Here is a 17,886-nt window from a genome sequence, read left to right on the forward strand (position 1 = left end):
GTTCTGGCTGATCCTCCCGTTTCCATTCCGTGGATCAGTGTCTCTCTTTGGCGTGTGTGACCTTGGAATCAGTGACTCTCTCCATCCCACCTTGAATGGTGTCTGCGCCGCAGCAGGGGAGCAGCTGGGGATTCCCAGTGCCTGTTGCTGGTGGGCTGTGCGCCAGATCCCGGCGCGGTTGTGTGGGTGATTGTCAGCCACATGTGTGTGAAGGGCTGTGCATGTAGGATTTGTGCAAATGTGCCCCTCCCTGCCACCAGCCCGCAGGAGGCTGTCAAGATTCCGCCCCTGCACGTTGGCCCACACTCTCCTTGTGGCCCCGCTGCTGTGGCTGTTCCCTTGTGTCACGTGGCTGCATGCAAAGCCCCCACGTGGGTGGGGATCGTGGGCCGAATGTGCATCAGATGCCCCTGCTTCTTGGTGGGTGGAGACCCTCGACCCACGCACCGTGGCTGCCACATCTGAAAGGCCTTCTATGGTGAAGGACTTAGGCTGGACCTGAGCAACCCTCCGCGGAGGTCTTAGAAGTGCTCCTAGCTCTTCCTCCTGTAGTGAGGCTCTGAGTTTCCGTCCTCGGAAGAAAACCTGGCTGGGGAAGGCATCCCTAGACCTGGACATAAACGCCAGGAGACCAGGACTCCCCTCTCGGGTGACCGATCACAGAGACTCGGGGAAAGTCACGTTTGGAGGAGGTGATGCTGCGTCTCAGCCTCATTCTTTTCTCATTCTACAGACACTGCCTGGTGCCCAGCCCATGCCACGGGGCTTCCTAAGCAGCTCTGGGCACCCTGCACCTGGCATGGCCTCCAGCCCCATCTCCCTGCCTTGGGAGACCTGGTGGGGACTCCGGGCCCAGCTCCTGTGGCTGTGGAAACTTGGTGGTTTATCCTGGTGGCTGAGGACAGGGATGTGGGGTTGGACGAGTTGAATGCAACTCCCAGTGGCTCCATGTACTGCCTGCGGGCTTTGCGCAGCTCTTTCCCACTATGTGCATCTGCTTCCTCATGGAAAAATGGGGGCCAGGGAGGAGCGACCTCGAAGGTATTCGTGGGAAACAAGCGAGGTGATAAATGTAGTGTCCTTGGTAGAGCACTGGACACAGAGTCCACCCCCACGAAGGGGGCTGCTCCTCCTCCTTCTGTGTTTCCTCTTGTTCTTATTTCTCGTCTTCTATCTTCTCCTGTTTTTACCTCCCCTCCTCTCCGCCTCTCCCCTGCCCTCCCCCTCTCCCTTCCCCTCCCCCTCGCACATGCAGGCACACTCCAGTTTGGTGCCCCAAATGCCTTTCTCCATTGTCCTTCTGAAAGTGGTTCTCTAAGTGGGAACTCAGGCCTAGAAAGGGTGGGCCCCCTGCCTGGTGGGCTCCGGCAGGCCAGGCCCTGAGCAGCCTCAGGAGACACAACCCCAGGAAGAGGCTCATGCAGCCCAGCTGTCATGATGGACTATTGGTGGGAGAGGGGAAGGTGCCATGGTAGGAGAAGCTTTGGAAACATTCACTAGTGGCCTTATTTATGACTCAGGACACCTGCCAGGTCACTAGAATACAGCTAAGGAAGCTGTCGGCCAGACGTCCAGAAATGTCAACCTGGTGACTGGACAGGCAGACGAGGTGTAGGGGGAAGGGGCTGACATTCACTCAGTGTCTGTCACACACTGAGGGCACAAAGGGCAGGACGGAGAGCTGGCCCATGCCACCTGTGGAATCTTCCAGGTGTGGGGGCAGGTGGGCAGAGGGGCAGATGGGGAAGCAAGGGGGCTTGAAGACATATGTGCTCATTAAATGTCCTTAAATCCCGAGAAGAAGAACGAGGACACATCCACACTGGCAGGGCTGAAACTATGATACATGGATTTTGGGGGTCCGCTCCTGCTGCAACAGCTACAGTGACTCCCTCTTACCTTTCTCTTCCCTCCATTCTATTGTGAAAATGTTCAAATACACAGTCAAGTTGAAAGCATTTTACAGGGAACACATTCAGCCATCACCTAGATTCTACCACTAACACCAAGTTACACCTGCTTTATCACCTCGCCATCCAGCTATCCCTCCTTCCCCTGGCCATGAATCCATCTTATTTTTACTTTTCGACGCATTTCAAAGTAATTTCGGGTCACCCTGATTATCTCTGGAATCACTGTCAGAAATTCCCTCCCCTCCCCTCTCCTTTCCTTCCCTTTTTTGAGATGGGATCTTGCTAGGTTACCCAGGCTGAAGTGCAGTGGTGCAGTCATAGCACACTGCAGCCTCCAACTCCCGAGCTCAAGCAATCCTCCTGCCTCAGCCTCCCGAGTAGCTGGGACCGCAGGCATCCACCACCACACCCAGCTTCATTTTCAAAATTTCTCACCAACTCTCTGCTCCTTGTGTTCATCTTGGAGCTGGAACAGACGTCGCTAGTCAACCATGATGGCTGCTGGGTGCACTGGCTAACATCTATAATCCCAGCACTTTGTGAGGCTGAGGTGGGAAGATTGCTTGGGGCCAGGAGTTTGAGACCAGTTTGCGCAAATTGCAAGACCCCGTCTCTACAAAAAATACAAAATGTAGCTAAGTGTGGTGACACCTGTAGGCCCAGCCCCAGCTACTCGAGAGGCTGAGGTGGGAGAATCGCTTGAGCCCAGGAACTCGAGGCTGCAGTGAGCTATGACTGCACCACTGCACTCCAGCCTGGGTGACAGAGCAGGACCCTGTCTCTAAAAACAATAAAATAAAATCAAAGTTTTAAAATGGAAACGAAAATCATGAGCACATAACTCCAGATGTATCCTCAAGATAGCAAACCCAGATGGGCACAGTGGCTCATGCCTGTAATCCTGGCCCTTTGGGAGGCCAGGGTGGGTGGATCGCCTGAGGTCAGGAGTTTGAGACCAGCCTGGCCAACATGGTGAACCCCATCTCTACTAAAAATCCAAAATTAGCCGGGTGTGGTGGTGCTCACCTGTAATCCCAGCTACTTGGGTGACTGAGGCAGGAGAATCGCTTGAACCCAGGAGGTGGAGGTTGCAGTGAGCCAAGATCACACCATTGCACTCCAGCCTGGAGGAAAAAAACAAACTCCATCTCAAAAAAAAGAAAAAATGCAAACCCAGGGCCAGGTCTGTAGCCACATGGCCACCTTCCTCCCTGAGTGCGGAGGCAGCCTCAGAAAACTGCCCCACATCACGTCAGTGGGCAGTTGACTGGGTCGGCCTGCCAGTTGAATCCTATTTGCTACAGCCATTCTCCATAGCAAGGGGGTATTCTAGACATACCCCCCTTCCCAGGAAAGAATAAGCCATAGCTGCCTAAGCGTTTCATGCAGTGATATGCACGTCTTTTCCCAACTCTGTGTTCAGTGATGTCCTGTTGGTAGCTTGAAATTTGCTACAGTGGGTGTATTTACACCACAGGAATTGGCAAACACTACATATCAGGCCTTACCTCCTGCTCCCCACTAGGGTAGGTTGTTAAACATGTACCTGCCTGCCACTGTTTCAGTCTTGTATGTCTTTCATCCTTTTTTTTTTTTTTTTGAGATGGAGTCTTGCTCTGTCGCCCAGGCTGGAGTGCAGTGGCCGGATCTCAGCTCACTGCAAGCTCCGCCTCCCGGGTTCACGCCATTCTCCTGCCTCAGCCTCCTGAGTGGCTGGGACTACAGGCGCCCGCCACCTCGCCCGGCTAGTTTTTTTTTTGTATTTTTTAGTAGAGACGGGGTTTCCCCGTGTTAGCCAGGATGGTCTCGATCTCCTGACCTCGTGATCCGCCCGTCTCAGCCTCCCAAAGTGCTGGGATTACAGGCTTGAGCCACTGCGCCCGGCCTTTTTTTTTTTTTATTTTTATTTTTTGAGATGGAGTCTTGCTCTGTTGCCCAAGCTGGAATGCAGTGGTGTGATCCCGGCTCATTGCAAACTCTGCTTCCTGGAATCAAGATCTCCTGCCTCAGCCTCTCAAGTAGCTGGGATTACAGGTGCCTGCCACCACGGCCAGCTAATTTTTGTATTTTCGGTAGAGACGGGGTTTCACCACATTGGCCAGGCTGGTCTCGAACTCCTGACCTAAGGTGATCCACCTGCCTTGGCCTCCCAAAGTGCTGGGATTACAGGCGTGAGCCACCGCGCCCGGCCTCTTTCATTCTTTCTTAGTGAAAAACCTTCCTGAAAGAATGCCTACTGATTTCTGTGTCAATAGGTACCGCCTGCTGGACAGAGCCCGCCCTCCTGGTCTTGCTCTGTCTGGGTGACCATTCTGCATGTCACTCCCTGCTGCTCAGAACTAAAGCTGTAGTGACGCCTGGGGTGGGTTGGGAAAACCTGTGGGAATCACAGTGCCTGCTGTCACGCTGTGTTCTGGATACCTGAAGCTTGGCAGGCAGGTGGGAGTGAGGGTGGGCATTGGGAAAGTGATGTGGTGCTACAGGAAGGGGACATAGGTCCTGAGACTTTAGGTCCCCAATTGGACAAAGCTGTTTTTTTTTTTCTGGATAAATGTTCTGGCTTATTCATAATAGAGTGGTCAGTTGCTGGGCCTTGCACACCTTGCTGGCTCTGGAGACCCTATGCACCATGTAGACCCTGTTGGTGTCCTCCCCCCAGTGTTGGGGGAGGGGCCAAGGGCCTGTCGATGTGTTGACACCTGGCCATTCACTGGCCTTGAATGTCCACATTCACCTCCTTGAAATCGATGCTCCCTATCGGAGGCTCCACCTGGATATGGGCGCAGGCCTGTACTCCGGGGGTGGCTTTCACCAATCAGGCAGAATCCCTGCCCTGCCATGCCCTTTGGGCTCTGCAACTCCAGACGTGTGCTCCAGATCTGTGGTTGCATGGATGGGACAAGCCACGGAGACTCAGACTCCGTGGTCCCTGTGACCAGAGTAGCCGTGGCCCTGTCTGGGAATGTTCCCGCCCTGTTGCTGAAGGTGAGAAATTTCTCTGTGCTGGAGAACAGCTGTGCCGAGAAGTTGGCCCATCTGGCTTGCAGGACTGCTGGAGCAAGGGAGGTCTGTTGCTGGTCTCTTCCTTCCTCCTCTGACTGGGTGCTCCTCGTCTAGGTTCCTTGCAGCAAGAGAATTCTCTAATTTATTTTGCCCCCTTATGGAGTCTCTGCTCCATGAAGCCCACCTCCTGATCCCAGCTGACCGGCTCCCACCTCCTCAAGAGGAAGGCTGGGGCGGACGAGGCTGAAGACTGTGCCTTCGCAGTCTGAGCTGCTGCTGCTGTGTGTTCACAGGGCTCCTTCAGCTTTTAAAAAGGCTTCCCTTCAACACGTTCATCACACACTTGGGGCTCTCCTGGATGCCACACGAACTCAGTAAGGCCTGCGTTAGAGGCTGCCCCTGAGGCTGTGAAAATAGAAGAAGGGTCCAGAGAGAATTCCTTCATCTGGCAATCCCAGGAAGGCTTCCTAGAAGAAGCAGCCTCTGAGCTGAGACCTGAAGACAGATGGGGCCTGAGCCAGGCCAGGGAGGGTGGGAAGGGCCCGCCAGGCAGAGGGAACAGGATAGGGCAGGCACAGAGGTCTGGCACCTGGCTTGTGGGGAACTGTGAGCCCCTGGGCATGACCAAGGCGGGGAGAAGCGGTGTGGGAGGAGGCAGATGTGGCCGGCAGGAGATCGGCGGCCCCGGCCTTGCTAAGCTCTCACTCTGTCTGCAGCAGGTGACAGAAGCTGCCCAGGACAGTGAGCAGGGAAGTGACTTGGTCATCCCATCAACAGCCTGGAGTCCAGCTTGGGGGGACCCAAGACCCTGGGGGAAGGCATGAGTCAGGGGCCTGCTAGAGCCAGGAGCTGGTGGGAGATGGAAACAGTGTTGCTTATGAATTACAGACAGACACTCCCACAACTTTCTCTGACGTGATACAATCTCAAAGTGGGCCACCAAGAGGTGGGAAGGTGGTGTCTGGCTCTCCAGGCCTTGGGCCTGTCTTTTTTTTTTTTTTTTTTTTTTGAGATAGAGTCTCACTCTGTTGCCCAGGCTGGAGTGCAGTGGTGTAATCTTGGCTCACTACCAACTCCGCCTCCTGCGTTCAAGCAATTCTCCTGCCTCAGCCTCCCAAGTAGCTGGGATTACAGGTACCTGCCACCACGCCCGGCTAATTTTTGTATTTTTAGTAGAGATGGTGTTTCACCATGTTGGCCAGGCTGGTCTCGAACTCCTGACATCAGGTGATCCGCCCACCTTGGCCTCCCAAAGTGCTGGGATTATAGGCGTGAGCCACTGTGCCCAGCTGAGCCTGTCTTCATGTTCTCCCTGGCCCTCCGTGTTTCTGTATTAGTTCACCCTTATGGCTCCCTGCTTTAAAGAGTCTCCCTTAAGACTGTCCCCAAGTGGACAGGTCCCCAGAACCAAGGAGCAGCCTTAGGAGTCCCCAGTTACAGACACTACAGGGGGTCCGTGTGACCCCCGGCCTCTGGTCTGGGCCCGGCAGCCTTGCTCCTTTGTGCTGGTCTGTCCCTCGCATAGCCTGACCAGAGCTGGCCAGGTCCCTTGGCTGGGCCGAGTCATCACGGCCGGTGACTCATGCAGAGGGAGAAAAGTGGGGGGGGGGGATGGAGTGCGAGGGAGGACTGTGTTAATAGCAAACCCATTACATCCCCGAGGTCACTTCACAGGAGGGACAAACGGTTCAGGTTCATTTAGGTTGATCTGGCTGCCGGCTGGCTTCCAGCGACACTCAGGGTGGGGAAGATTTCATTATCCGGGGAAAGCAATACCAGATTGTCTGGAGGGGCCCAGCCAGCGCACCCCGCGCTTCCTGTCTGCCTCCCACGCAGAGCGTTCTGTTCCCAAGGCGGCAGGCCAAGAGTGCAAGCTCAGGTGCAGAGAGGGTGCGGCATGGGGGCTCTGCAGGGCATGGGGTGCGTGCATTTTTATTTTATTTTTTACTAAGTGTTAGGGTAATTTGTTAATGGGATACATTTGGTGACACAAAACCTTCTGTCAGTTCATGGCAGACTGGAATGGAGTGGAAGCATCCCATCCCTGGGGAGCCGCCACACACATTTGGCTGTGAACGTCGGTGCCTTTGCACTGGAGCCTCTTTTGAGTGCGCTGGGCAGAGCAGCGAGGTTCCTCTTCTCTCTTCTCCATCATCCCGTGGAGGTGTCAACATGTAGCCAGAGATGGTCACTGGCAGTGAGGAGAGGGGGGCAGGGAGAGGCCAGGGCTGGGGGCTTGCCAGCCCACAGTTCTACCCATGAACACCCATGACCTCCTTGTTCAGGTCAGTGAGGCCGGGGGCAGAGACGGGCAGGGCCTCCCGATCCCGAGCATCTCCCTCCTCCCTCATACTCTGGATTTGCCCTCTGGAGAAAGCTCTGGAGCACCCAGAAGTCCTGGGGCTGCTGGTTGAGGTAGGGAGCAGAGCCCAGCTGTGCCTGGAGGCTCCCCACTTCCACTCAGCCTCCAGGGACAGTCTCAGCTGTGCAGGCCCAGGCCGCTGAGGCTGGCTCCAGAAATTTATTCACAGCCGCCACTGGATGGAAAACCTGTTCTCTAAAGGGCCCCAGAGCCAGTTTTGTTCCTTCTTCCACAGGCTCCCATAGTCAGAGCATCGGGTCTTTGTTAGAGACACAGAAGAGATGATGTCCCCAGCCCTTATGGGGTTCGGTCTCCACTGTGGATACTGGTGATCTTAGTCTCCTTCTCAAAACCAAGGGCGCTGATGCCCCAAATTCCAGGCCCCCAGAAAGAGCTGCCACCCACCCACACTGCCACGTCTTCTTTCTACTTTTCTGTTCCAGGAAGAGTATAGTGGATATGTGCTCCTGTAGAAATCCATCTACAGCCTGACTGCAGATGTATTTTGCTCCCTTATTGAGGCTCTGCTCCATGAAGCTCACCTTGTTTGTTCCTCTCTCTTTCTTCCCTTCCTTTCTTCCCTCCCTCCCTTCCCTTCCCTTCCTTTTTCTTTCCTTCCTTATTCTTTCCTCTTTCTTTCCTCTCTCTCTCTCTCTCCCCCCCTTCTCTGTCTTTCCTATCTTTTCTTTCTCTCTTTTCTCTGTTTTGAACAGCTAAAGATAGAATGAGTGGCATAGGTAGGTACTGAGCTCCCTGTAACTGGAGGTGTTCAAGTGTAGGGTGGATGGGCATTTATGGGGCAGGCATTGAGGGAGGATCCCCTGGGGTTGTGGATGGCAGGATAGGCCCTGTGGAGCCTTCTGAGCGGGTGCAGAAGAGGGAGGGCATGTTCCTGCTCCCTGCCCTTCCCGGGTTGCCTGGCCGCCACTCCCAACCTCCACCCTCTTTCCTTCCACCTGCTGGGTCTTATGGGATGGACAGAGGCGTTGTTAGAACACGGAGCCACCGTCCACAGACGGCCAGCAGGGAGGAGGGCTCCCTGGGGATGATGTCGCCTCAGTCACTGTGGTGACTTTAAAAATAAATGCTTGCTTCTCTGCTTGAGTCCCTGTTGTTCCTGCTGACGTGGAACTAGGGCAGGCTGGTGACTCAGCCGTCGTCCCTGCACTGCATCGGTGGCAAGTTGCCTCCAGCCTCAGACCCCACAGAGCAGGGTGCCTCCTTGAGAAAAACAGTAGGGAGGCCAGGACACCAAGGCCCCAGGGACAGCCTGTTTCTCTTGGCTGGCACATGTTCTAGCCAAGCCTCCTGGCACCCTGGGGGTGAGGAGGTACCAGCTGTGTGCCTTAGTCACTGGCTGCTTTGAGGCTGGGTCGGTGCCAGGCTGGCCACTCCTTCTTGTCCCCGCGTGTGACTTTGCAGAGCTCCCGGAAGGGTCAGAGGGTTTTTTTCCATCACTGGTGTCCATGGGATACTGTGTCCCCATCTCATTTCTGTACTCCATTCTCAGACAGTGCTAGGAAGTTGGAGACTTGAGCCATTTCAAGACCGTCTTGTGGGGCTGGAGTAGGAACAGGAGTAGGAGGAACCCTCTGGTCACGGGACTGTGTGAAGAGAGAATGATCAGGAAGAAGACATGAGCCATCATGTCTGGGTTATACCTCAGCAGAGCCACTGGTGGACTCCCAGGCATCTGAATTTGCTAATCGAAAAGCTCGCCGGATATGCAAATAAACAAACACTGTTCAGGAGGCACAGCCAGGGTTCTGATGGTGAGGGATCATCTTGGAGGGGTCATAATTCCCACCCAGTCCTTCAGTCCTTCTGTCCTCTGTGTGTGCAGCCCCTGACCACCACCACCCCCGCCCCCACCACTTGCTCCCAGGGTTCCATCAGGTTGGATATTATTGCAGTAAAATGTAGCAACAGGAGGTCCAGGCAGTGCTGCACTCTCTAGTCCTATCATCAGAGCCAGCAGGCAGCAGGGCTGGGGAACTCCAAGCTGATTCAGTCCCAAGTGCTGGAGTGGGTAGCTCGGATGAGGTGGGGGTGGGGACCGGGGAGCCATGGAGCAGACTGTTTGCTGTGCTGAAGGCCAGGAGCCTCCTTGGGAGAGCATGAATTTAGAACACTAATACTTTGTTTAAAAAGTCCCCTGCCTTGGAGATAAGAGCTCAGGCCGCTGTGGTCAGGTTTTGCTGTAAATGTTCTGCACAAAGCAGGCTGGGGGGATCACTGGGAAGTCTGGGGAACAGATTGGTCATGTGCTTCTTTGAGTGAAACCTTATGGTTGCATTGAATCGGCCAGCCAGAGGGTGTGATGGGTTGTGGTAGCCACATACCGGGTCACAGTCAGGCTGAATGGGGAAATTCAAACTCAGGTAGCCTGAAAGAGACTTAGTGGTCCACAGCCTGGTGGCTGCTCCCAGTACAGCTGATGTAAAGGGAGAAGGGGTTCCAGGGGCTTGGCCTTGGTGGAAACCACGCACTGTCCGTGATCCTGGGCACGTCGAGGCTGGGGCAGGTCTGCCTGGTGGCTGGCAGAACGCACATGAAGAGTCCATGTGTGTTCTGAACGTCTCCTCTGCCCCTTTGGGTTCATGCCCCATCAGGAGTCTCCTGACTCTGCCATTCTGCAAAGAAAACTGCACTTTGTCACTGCACAGGAGTGAACAGGTGTGTGTGGAGTCCCTAAAGCCACTGTCTCAAGGGGTCTCACGGGACACTGAGAGAGTTGCTGTGATGTTTAAGACTAAAGTGACAGCTGGGTGCGGTGGCTCACGTCTGTAATCCCAGCACTTTGGGAGGCCGAGGAGGATAGATCACTTGAGGCCAGGAGTTCGAGACTACCCTGGCCAACACTGTGAAACCCTATCTCTACTAAAAAACAAAAATTAGCCAGGCATGGTAGTTGGTGCCTGTAATCCCAGCTACTCGGGAGGCTGAGGCAGGAGAATTGCTCCAACACAGGAGATGGAGGTTGCAGTGAGCCGAGATCACTCCACTGCACTCCAGCCTGGGCGACAGAGTGAGACCATCTAAAATAATAATAATAATAATAATAATAAATAAAAGCAAGGACTTGAACAAATATTTACACACTCATGTTTGTAGCAGCTTTATTCTCAATTGCTCAAATGTGGAAGCAATGGAGGTACAAAGTGTGTGTACACACAGTGGAATATCATTCAGCCTTCAGAAAGAATGGAATTCTGTCACATACTACATGTGAACCTTGAATAATGAACCTTGAAGACCTCGTGCTCAGTAAGCCTGTCTCACAAGGACAAATGTTGTGTGATTTCACTTACATGAAGTCAAATTCATAGAGAAACTGGAATGGTGGTTGCCAGCAGCCAGGGGAAGAAGGAAGGATGGGGAGTTACTGTTTAATAGGGACACAGTTTCAGTTTGGGAAGTTGGAGAAAGTTTTGGAGGTGGATGGTGTTGATGGATGTACAATGTGAATGTACTTAATGTCACTGGACGTGTAAACTTAAACATGGTTAAAATGGTAAATATTTTGTTGTTGTTGTTTTTTAGACAGAGTCTTGCCCTGGCTGGACTGCACCCAGGCTGGAGTGCAGTGACGTGATCTTGGCTCAGTGCAACCTCCGCCTCCTGGGTTCAAGCGATTCTCGTGCCTCAGCCTCCCAGATAGCTGGGATTATAGGCGTTTGCCACCACGCCTGGCTGATTTTTGGAGAGACGGGGTTTTAGCAGAGACTGGGTTTTACCATGTTGGCCAGGCCAGTCTCGAACTCCTGACCTCAGGTGATCCACCTCAGCCTTCCAAAGTGCTGGGTTTACAGGTGTGAGCCATGATGACTGGCCTAAAATGGTAAATTTTATATTACATATATTTTATCATAGTAAAAATGCATTGCTCTATTAGAAAAACATATTGCTTTATTAGAAAAATGATAGATTTATGCAATATGAATTAAATTACAAGTTATGAAGAAAAATTAAGCAAAAAATTAAAAAATTACTTATAAGTGATTATATTTAAAACAAAAGATAATAAATACACACCTTTCATCACCTCTTAGGTTTTTTGCAACATTTAACTATTGTCTGTCCTGTTGCAGTTATGTTCTTGAGGCTGTATTTGTATGATGGAAGCACTATATTGGTGGTAACTAAATATCTCTTCCCAGTCTCACCTCCAATGATGTTATACAAATAACTTGAAATTGGCCGGCTGGGCATGATGGCTCATGCCTGTAATCCCAGCACTTTGGGAGGCCAAGGCAGGCAGATCACCTGAGGTCAGGAGTTCGAACCCAACCTGGCAACATGGTGAATCCCCATCTCTTTTTTTTTTTTTTTTTGAGACAGAGTCTCACGCTGTTGCCCAGGCTGGAGTGCAGTGGCGCGATCTCGGCTCACTGCAAGCTCCGCCTCCCGGGTTCCCGCCATTCTCCTGCCTCAGCCTCCTGAGTAGCTGGGACTACAGGCGCCCGCCACCGCGCCCGGCTAATTTTTTGTATTTTTAGTAGAGACGGGGTTTCACTGTGGTCTCGATCTCCTGACCTTGTGATCCGCCCGCCTCGGCCTCCCAAAGTGCTGGGATTACAGGCTTGAGCCACCGCGCCCGGCCGTGAATCCCCATCTCTACTAAAAATACAAAAATTAGCCAGGAGTGGTGGCAGGTGCCTGTTGTCCCACCTACTTGGGAGGCTGAGGCAGGAGAATCACTTGAACCTGGGAGGCGGAGTTTGCAGTGAACCGAGATTGCCCGACTGCACTCCAGACTGGGTGACAGAGCAAGACTCTGTATCAAAAAAAAAAAAAAAAGAAAAAGAAAAAAAAGAAAAGAAAAGTAAGAAATTGGCCAAGGCAGAAATACTGACATCGCAGGAATAGGCAAGTGCTACAAATCGGGAAATTGAAATCGAGTGTTGTTGCTTTTGCAGGTCCCAGGTGGCCAGTTGTTGACTGTTAGCTGGCACCCCCCTGGAGGAGGGAGGCTTAGACTGATTCGCAGATAGACTGGAGGTAGAAACGCACCATGGTTTGGATACTGAGGGTGAGGGAAAGAGAGGAGTCAACAATGGTGCCCAGAGACTTCGCTTGACCAACTAGGTGGGTGGTAGTGCCGTTTCCTAAGATGAGGGGCTGTGGGAACTTGAGGGGCTGTGGAAGGCCCTGCCACTGATGGACCCAGGGCTCGGCAGCTCAGGGAGGCCTACTTTGTGTCAGGCCACACAGAGACAAGACCGTCTGGGCCCTGCCCTTGGGAAGTCTCCGTCTGTGAGGACACAGCCCGCCACCTAATGGGGTGTCCCGTCTGGAGCCTTGTTGTTGCTGGGAGAGAGCCCCCCACCTTCCTCCGCTCCCCGAGCCCCTTTTGCTTCATCGCTTCCCTGCCAGCGGAGCTTCTCCATGGAGGCTGTGCCTGGAGGGCGGTCACAGATATGGATGTGTGCGCCAAACGCTGCTTCCTCGTGGATTTCCTCCCCACTCCGTTCCCACGCTTTGCAAGCTTTATTTCTCCGGGGCCTGACCCGTGGAGTTTCTCTCCAGACCTGCTCCTTCCCGTTTCCAGAAAGGCCCGCAGGGGCTTCCTATGGCTCTCTTGCCTGTCCCCATCCCCCTTCCCTCGGGACAGTGACTTGTGGGCTACCCACAGGAGGTTTGTGATTGCTTAGACGTCTTTGCTGTATGAAGCTTTGACCTCAAGGCATGATGCAGATGGGAACTAAGGCATGAGTTTCTCCTGGCCGCTGTAACAACTGTCAAAACGGGGTGGCTTATGGCAACGGGAACGTGTCCTCTCACAGTTCTGGAGGCCAGAAGTCTGAAATCAAGGTGTCAGCAGGGCCAGCGTCCTCTGAAGGCTCCAGGGGAAAACTTTTCCCTGCCTCTTCCAGCTTCTGATGGCCCCAGGTGTTCCTTGGCCTGCGGCTGCATCACTCCAGTCTCTGCCTCTGTCTTCACAAGGCCTTTTTCTGTGTCTGTACTTTCTTTTCTGTCTCTTAGAAGGACATAGCATTGAATTTACGGCCCACCTTAATCCAGGATGATCTTATTTTGAGATCCTTGCCTAAATTCTTTCTGCAGAAACCCTTAAACAGAATCAGGTCAAATTTGAGGTTCCAGGTGGGTAGATCTTTGTTTTGGGGGATTCATCATTCAGCCCACTATAGGTCTGTTTGTGCACTGAAGACGCGGGCGGTCCCTTTGGCCAGGGCTGCAGTCGGTCTTGCCTTCTCTTGTGACCTTGGAAGAATGCACCTTGCTGGATGCATAAGCCTTTACAGTTCTTTTGTTCTTGCCAAATTTCAGCTCAGTTTCCTCTCTGCTGCCGACGTGCATCCTCTCTGCCCAGTGCCCCTTCTGGGACTGTGTGTCTAGGCCCCGAGGCCCTAGGAAAGAGGGGTGGGGGCCTCCTCACTACCCTGTAGCAATCAGGCCTCATTAAAATCCTGGAGCCTCAGACTGGACCCAGCCCTTAGCTATGATCAAAGGACAGCCCGGGATATGATTAAAGGGCTAGAGAAAGATGATTTAAGCTGAGAAAGAGAAGGCCAAGGAGCAACTGGATTGTCCTCGAATTTGGAAAAGGTAATTATGACTTGAAGGGTGGTGCCCAGCTGTTTCCCATCTTCTCTGAGGACAGGGAAAAAAAAGGAAATAAATGATGTACAATTAGAGCAGTTGGTTAGATATGAGGGTGAACTTCCTGGCTGGGAGTGTGGCCAAGCCTCGATTTGGGTTTCCTGACAGAGCTTGGGGAACCTCTTTACCTGGAGGTTTCTAGGCCTGGTCATGTGGCTCTGAGTGATTACATTGAAGGGGCAGCAGCTGGGGCTGGGGCTGGAGCCGGTGGGCTCTGAGCACAGTCATGCAGGCACCGGCACTTTCTGGCTGCCCTCCTGCCATTGTCCCTTGGGTTCCCATTTTGGTGAGGCGTGCACCCTGGCGGGGCTCCCCAGGGAACTAAATATGTTTGCTGCACTGTACGTGGAGACAGAGAATGTACAATTGGCTGACCATGTGCTAATCTGGTGGAACTCCATGCCAGCCCTGGGAGAGAACAATTGCATGGGTGTGTCCACACTCACTAGGTGCTTTTTAGAAAAACACGAGAGAATAATGCTGTGGCTTAGGATGGCTGTTGTGCCGGACCTGGCATCTTCCCAGGGGGCTGTGTTGTTGGACTGAGTTTCTTAGGTACTGGACCCCCAAATCCCCAAATGCGGCGTGGACAGATGACCCAGTAGGGGCTGGACTATCCGATAGGCCCAGGTGCTGGAGTTCAGACAAGAAATACCCTGGCCTGGCATGGAAGATACGGGGTGCTATTAATGGCAGCAATGGCTCCATTTCTGAAACCCGGGCTCCCAGGCAGACGAGGGTGTGCACGCATCTGAAATGTCTGTGGTTTTGCAATTCCCATGTCCACAAACTCACTTGGTTGAAAATAGTTCAAAATATCCAAAGCATGAGGGAGGGAGTGACTGCTTTTCTTAAAAAGGAAGGACTTGATTTCATCTACTTAAAAAGCCACCCAAACCTAGAACATTTTCCGCAAGAGAACCCCCCCCCCCCGCGCCCCACCTCTCCAGAATGGCTGGGGAGTCTCAGCACTCCTGCACATTTGGGATATTTCAGAGTGGGTGGGGAGGTGCAAGCGCGCAGCGAGCGACCCTAGACCCAGGATGAGCTCTCAGGCACTCCGAGGCCACACACTCAAGGGACTGGAGCGCAGTTGTAGCGTTTGCGCCTGCTGCTGCGGGGTGGTGGTGGTGGTCTGTGCTGTGAATTCTCACATGGCCCCTGACTCTGGGCAGAGGCCGAGGGTCTAAGGTACGGGGTGGCAGGAAGAGCATGCAGAAGAGGGTTTCTGGCTTTCCAAGGCGAGTGGAAGAAGCGCCTCTGTTGTAGGTGACACACCTGGAGGGCCCTTCTTGAGGATGAGAGCCTGTTGCTTCTCAAGTTCTGTGTCTCACCCAGGTCCCCAGGTCTGCCCCAGCCACTCGACCCTGCCTGCCTTGTGGGTAATACAGTTTAATGGTAGAGACGCTGGCCTGGAGGGAAGGCTAGGCTTCAGGTTAGGGCCCAGACGGGAGGGAGAAGCCCCCGGGGCAGCTCCCTTTCTGCTCACTCACTGCCTAGCTCCTTCCTTCACACCTTCGGAAACCTCTGCTCCTGACTAGGTCTACTTCCTGCTCTCAAGAGGCCCTTATTGTGGAGGGAGGCGGCGCCTGTCCCTGGCTTCTCTGACAGCCGTGTTCCATCCCCGCCCTGTGCCCCTTCTCCCGGACAGTGCCTTCTCCAGGGCCCACCCACGAGGGTGCAGCAGTGGCCCCCGGGGTGGTGGTCGTGGTGGGGGTGTTAGCTGCAGGGGTGCCCTCGGTGGGTGCGAGTTGGTGGCCTCTCGCTGGTGCCATGGGACTCGCGTGTTCGCCCTGAGCCCCTGGGCTCTTGAGCCCACAGGCTGGGATCCTGCCTGCCAGCCGCGTGCGCCGCCGCTTAACCCTTGCAGGCGCAGCGGCGGCGGCGGCGGTGACAGCGAACTTTGTTTGGCTGCCCAAATACAGCCTCCTGCAGAAGGACCCTGCGCCCGGGGAAGGGGAGGAATCTCTTCCCCTCTGGGCGCCCGCCCCCCTCGCCACAGCCCGGCCTCCACATCCGCCCACATCTGGCCACAGCGGGGCGCCTGGGGGGAGGGGCCGAGGCCGCGTCTCTCGCCGTCCCCTGGGCGCGGGCCAGGCGGGGAGAAGGGGGGCGCTCCGGTCGTGTGCCCAGGACTGTCCCCCAGCGGCTGCTCGGGCCCCAGTCCCCCAGGCCCGGCCTTGACAGGCGGGCGGAGCAGCCAGTGCGAGACTGGGAGGCCGGCGCGGGTGCGGGAACCTGATCCGCCCGGGAGGCGGGGGCGGGGCGGGGGCGCAGAGCGCGGGGAGGGGCCGGCGCCCGCCTTCCTCCCCCATTCATTCAGCCGAGCCTGGGGGCCAAGGGGCTCCTCCGGCAGCGAGCTCTGCACTGCAGGAGCGCGGGCGCGGCGCCCCAGCCAGCGCGCAGGGCCCGGGCCCCGCTGGGGGCGCTTCCTCGCAGCTGCCCTCCGCGCGACCCGTTGCCCACCAGCCACCATGTCGGACCCTGCAGTCAACGCGCAGCTGGACGGGATCATTTCGGACTTCGAAGGTGGGTGCTGGGCTGGCTGCTGCGGCCGCGAGAGTGCTGGAGAGGACCCTACGGGTGGGCCTGGCACGGGACGGAGGTGCGCCGAGGGCAGGAGCGACCCCCAATCCAGGCGCCCTCCTGTCGAGAGCGCCGCTCGCCCCTGGCCCTGTACCCGCGTCGCCTACGTGGGGGACCCTGTTGGGGGACCCGCGGGGACCCCGCGCGCCCTCACAGGACCCTGCGCTCGTTCTGCGCACTGCCGCCTGGGTTTCCTTCCTTTTATTGTTGTTTGTGTTTGCCGAGCGACAGCAACCTCCTCGAGGGCTCGCGGGGCTGCCTCAGAACTCTCCAGGGCGCACAGTTTCACTCTGGGAAATCCATCGGCCCCCTCCCTTCGACTCTCCCCGGCGGCTCTCGGGCCCCGCTTGGACCCGGCAACAGGATAGGGAGGTCGTTCCTCACCTCCGACCGAGTGGACAGCCGCGTCCTGCTCGGGCGGACAGCCCTCCCCTCCCCCACGCCGCCAGTTTTGGGGCCGCCAATTTGTGCAGCCCGTGGGCCGGGAGCACCGAACGGACACAGTCCAGGCCATGGCAGGTCCAGAGTGGGATGTCCCATGGCCCATTTCCAGGCCTGGGGGACATCCTCATCAGCCTCCCAGAATCGGGCTGTGGGGGGCAGAAGGGGCCTGCGTGCGGGCAGAGAGCGCATTTTGGCTCTCTCCTGTCTTCGGGGTTTACAAAGTATGTTGGGACTTGCGGGGCTGCTCCGTCCAAGCCCGGGTCTGGCGTCCGCGTCCCTGAGCCTGTGAGTGCGTGCGCTTTCCTGCGTCCTCGTGACTCCCGGTGCTGGGGCTCTGCGTCCTGCGTCCGCGGGAGTAAATACGGCAGGCAGAGGGGAAGCTCACACAATGGTCTCCAGCGCTCTGGGGCAGGGCTTCTGAGGGGCGGGCCTGCCTTTGCCAGGACCTGGAGCCCCCGCCCCTCTGAGGGGCTCCTACGCCGACTTGGGCAGAGCCCTCTGGTGGGCCGGGAGGGAGAAAGTCTGTTGAAATGAGCAACTGTCCAGGTGTCAGGCCAAGCTGGGACGTGACCAGCCTGAGGTCCTCACCGCTCCATGGCCAGAACCAGGGCTGGCATCTGGGTGTCCTGAGCCCAGCTGCCCACACGGCCCACCTGGGGTCAGCCCCATCTGGGTGGGGGAGGCGGGGCCTCCTGGGGGACCAGAACCTTGGCTGGATGCCAAGCAGAGTGCCAGTGGCTGTTCTTCAGGGCTGGGCCTGAGGAGGGTGTGGGGCGGCGAAGGACGGGAGGGGGTTGTGATCCAGTGGCCGCTTGCGCTGTGCAGAGTGTGAGCTGGAGACATCATACCTACTTTGTCAGCTTAGTGGTGGAAGCACTTTTTCAGGCTCTAGCCCTTTGCATCCATGCTTCCCAGAGGGAGGGGAGGTCTGGGTCCGCAGAGCTGGGAGGGTTT

At 55.5% G+C, this 17,886-nt stretch overlaps 1 protein-coding gene across 4 annotated transcripts in view; it reads left to right on the plus strand.

Annotated features, from left to right (window-relative positions):
• The window catches only part of SEPTIN9 (septin 9), a 215,495-nt gene that overhangs the window by 72,737 nt on the left and 124,872 nt on the right, over window positions 1–17,886 (plus strand). The window contains exon 1 of one of the 4 annotated variants that reach the window (XM_071083636.1): window positions 16,215–16,431. The exons of the other annotated variants lie outside the window; for them this stretch is intronic. Coding sequence (XP_070939737.1) covers window positions 16,377–16,431 — 55 coding nt within the window. The 5' untranslated portion in view covers window positions 16,215–16,376. Of the gene's footprint in view, window positions 1–16,214; window positions 16,432–17,886 lie in introns of those variants that run through there. 4 annotated transcript variants of the gene reach the window in all.

The sequence above is a fragment of the Macaca nemestrina genome, chromosome 17 (assembly GCF_043159975.1).
Source record: "Macaca nemestrina isolate mMacNem1 chromosome 17, mMacNem.hap1, whole genome shotgun sequence".
Classification (NCBI taxonomy): domain Eukaryota; kingdom Metazoa; phylum Chordata; class Mammalia; order Primates; family Cercopithecidae; genus Macaca; species Macaca nemestrina.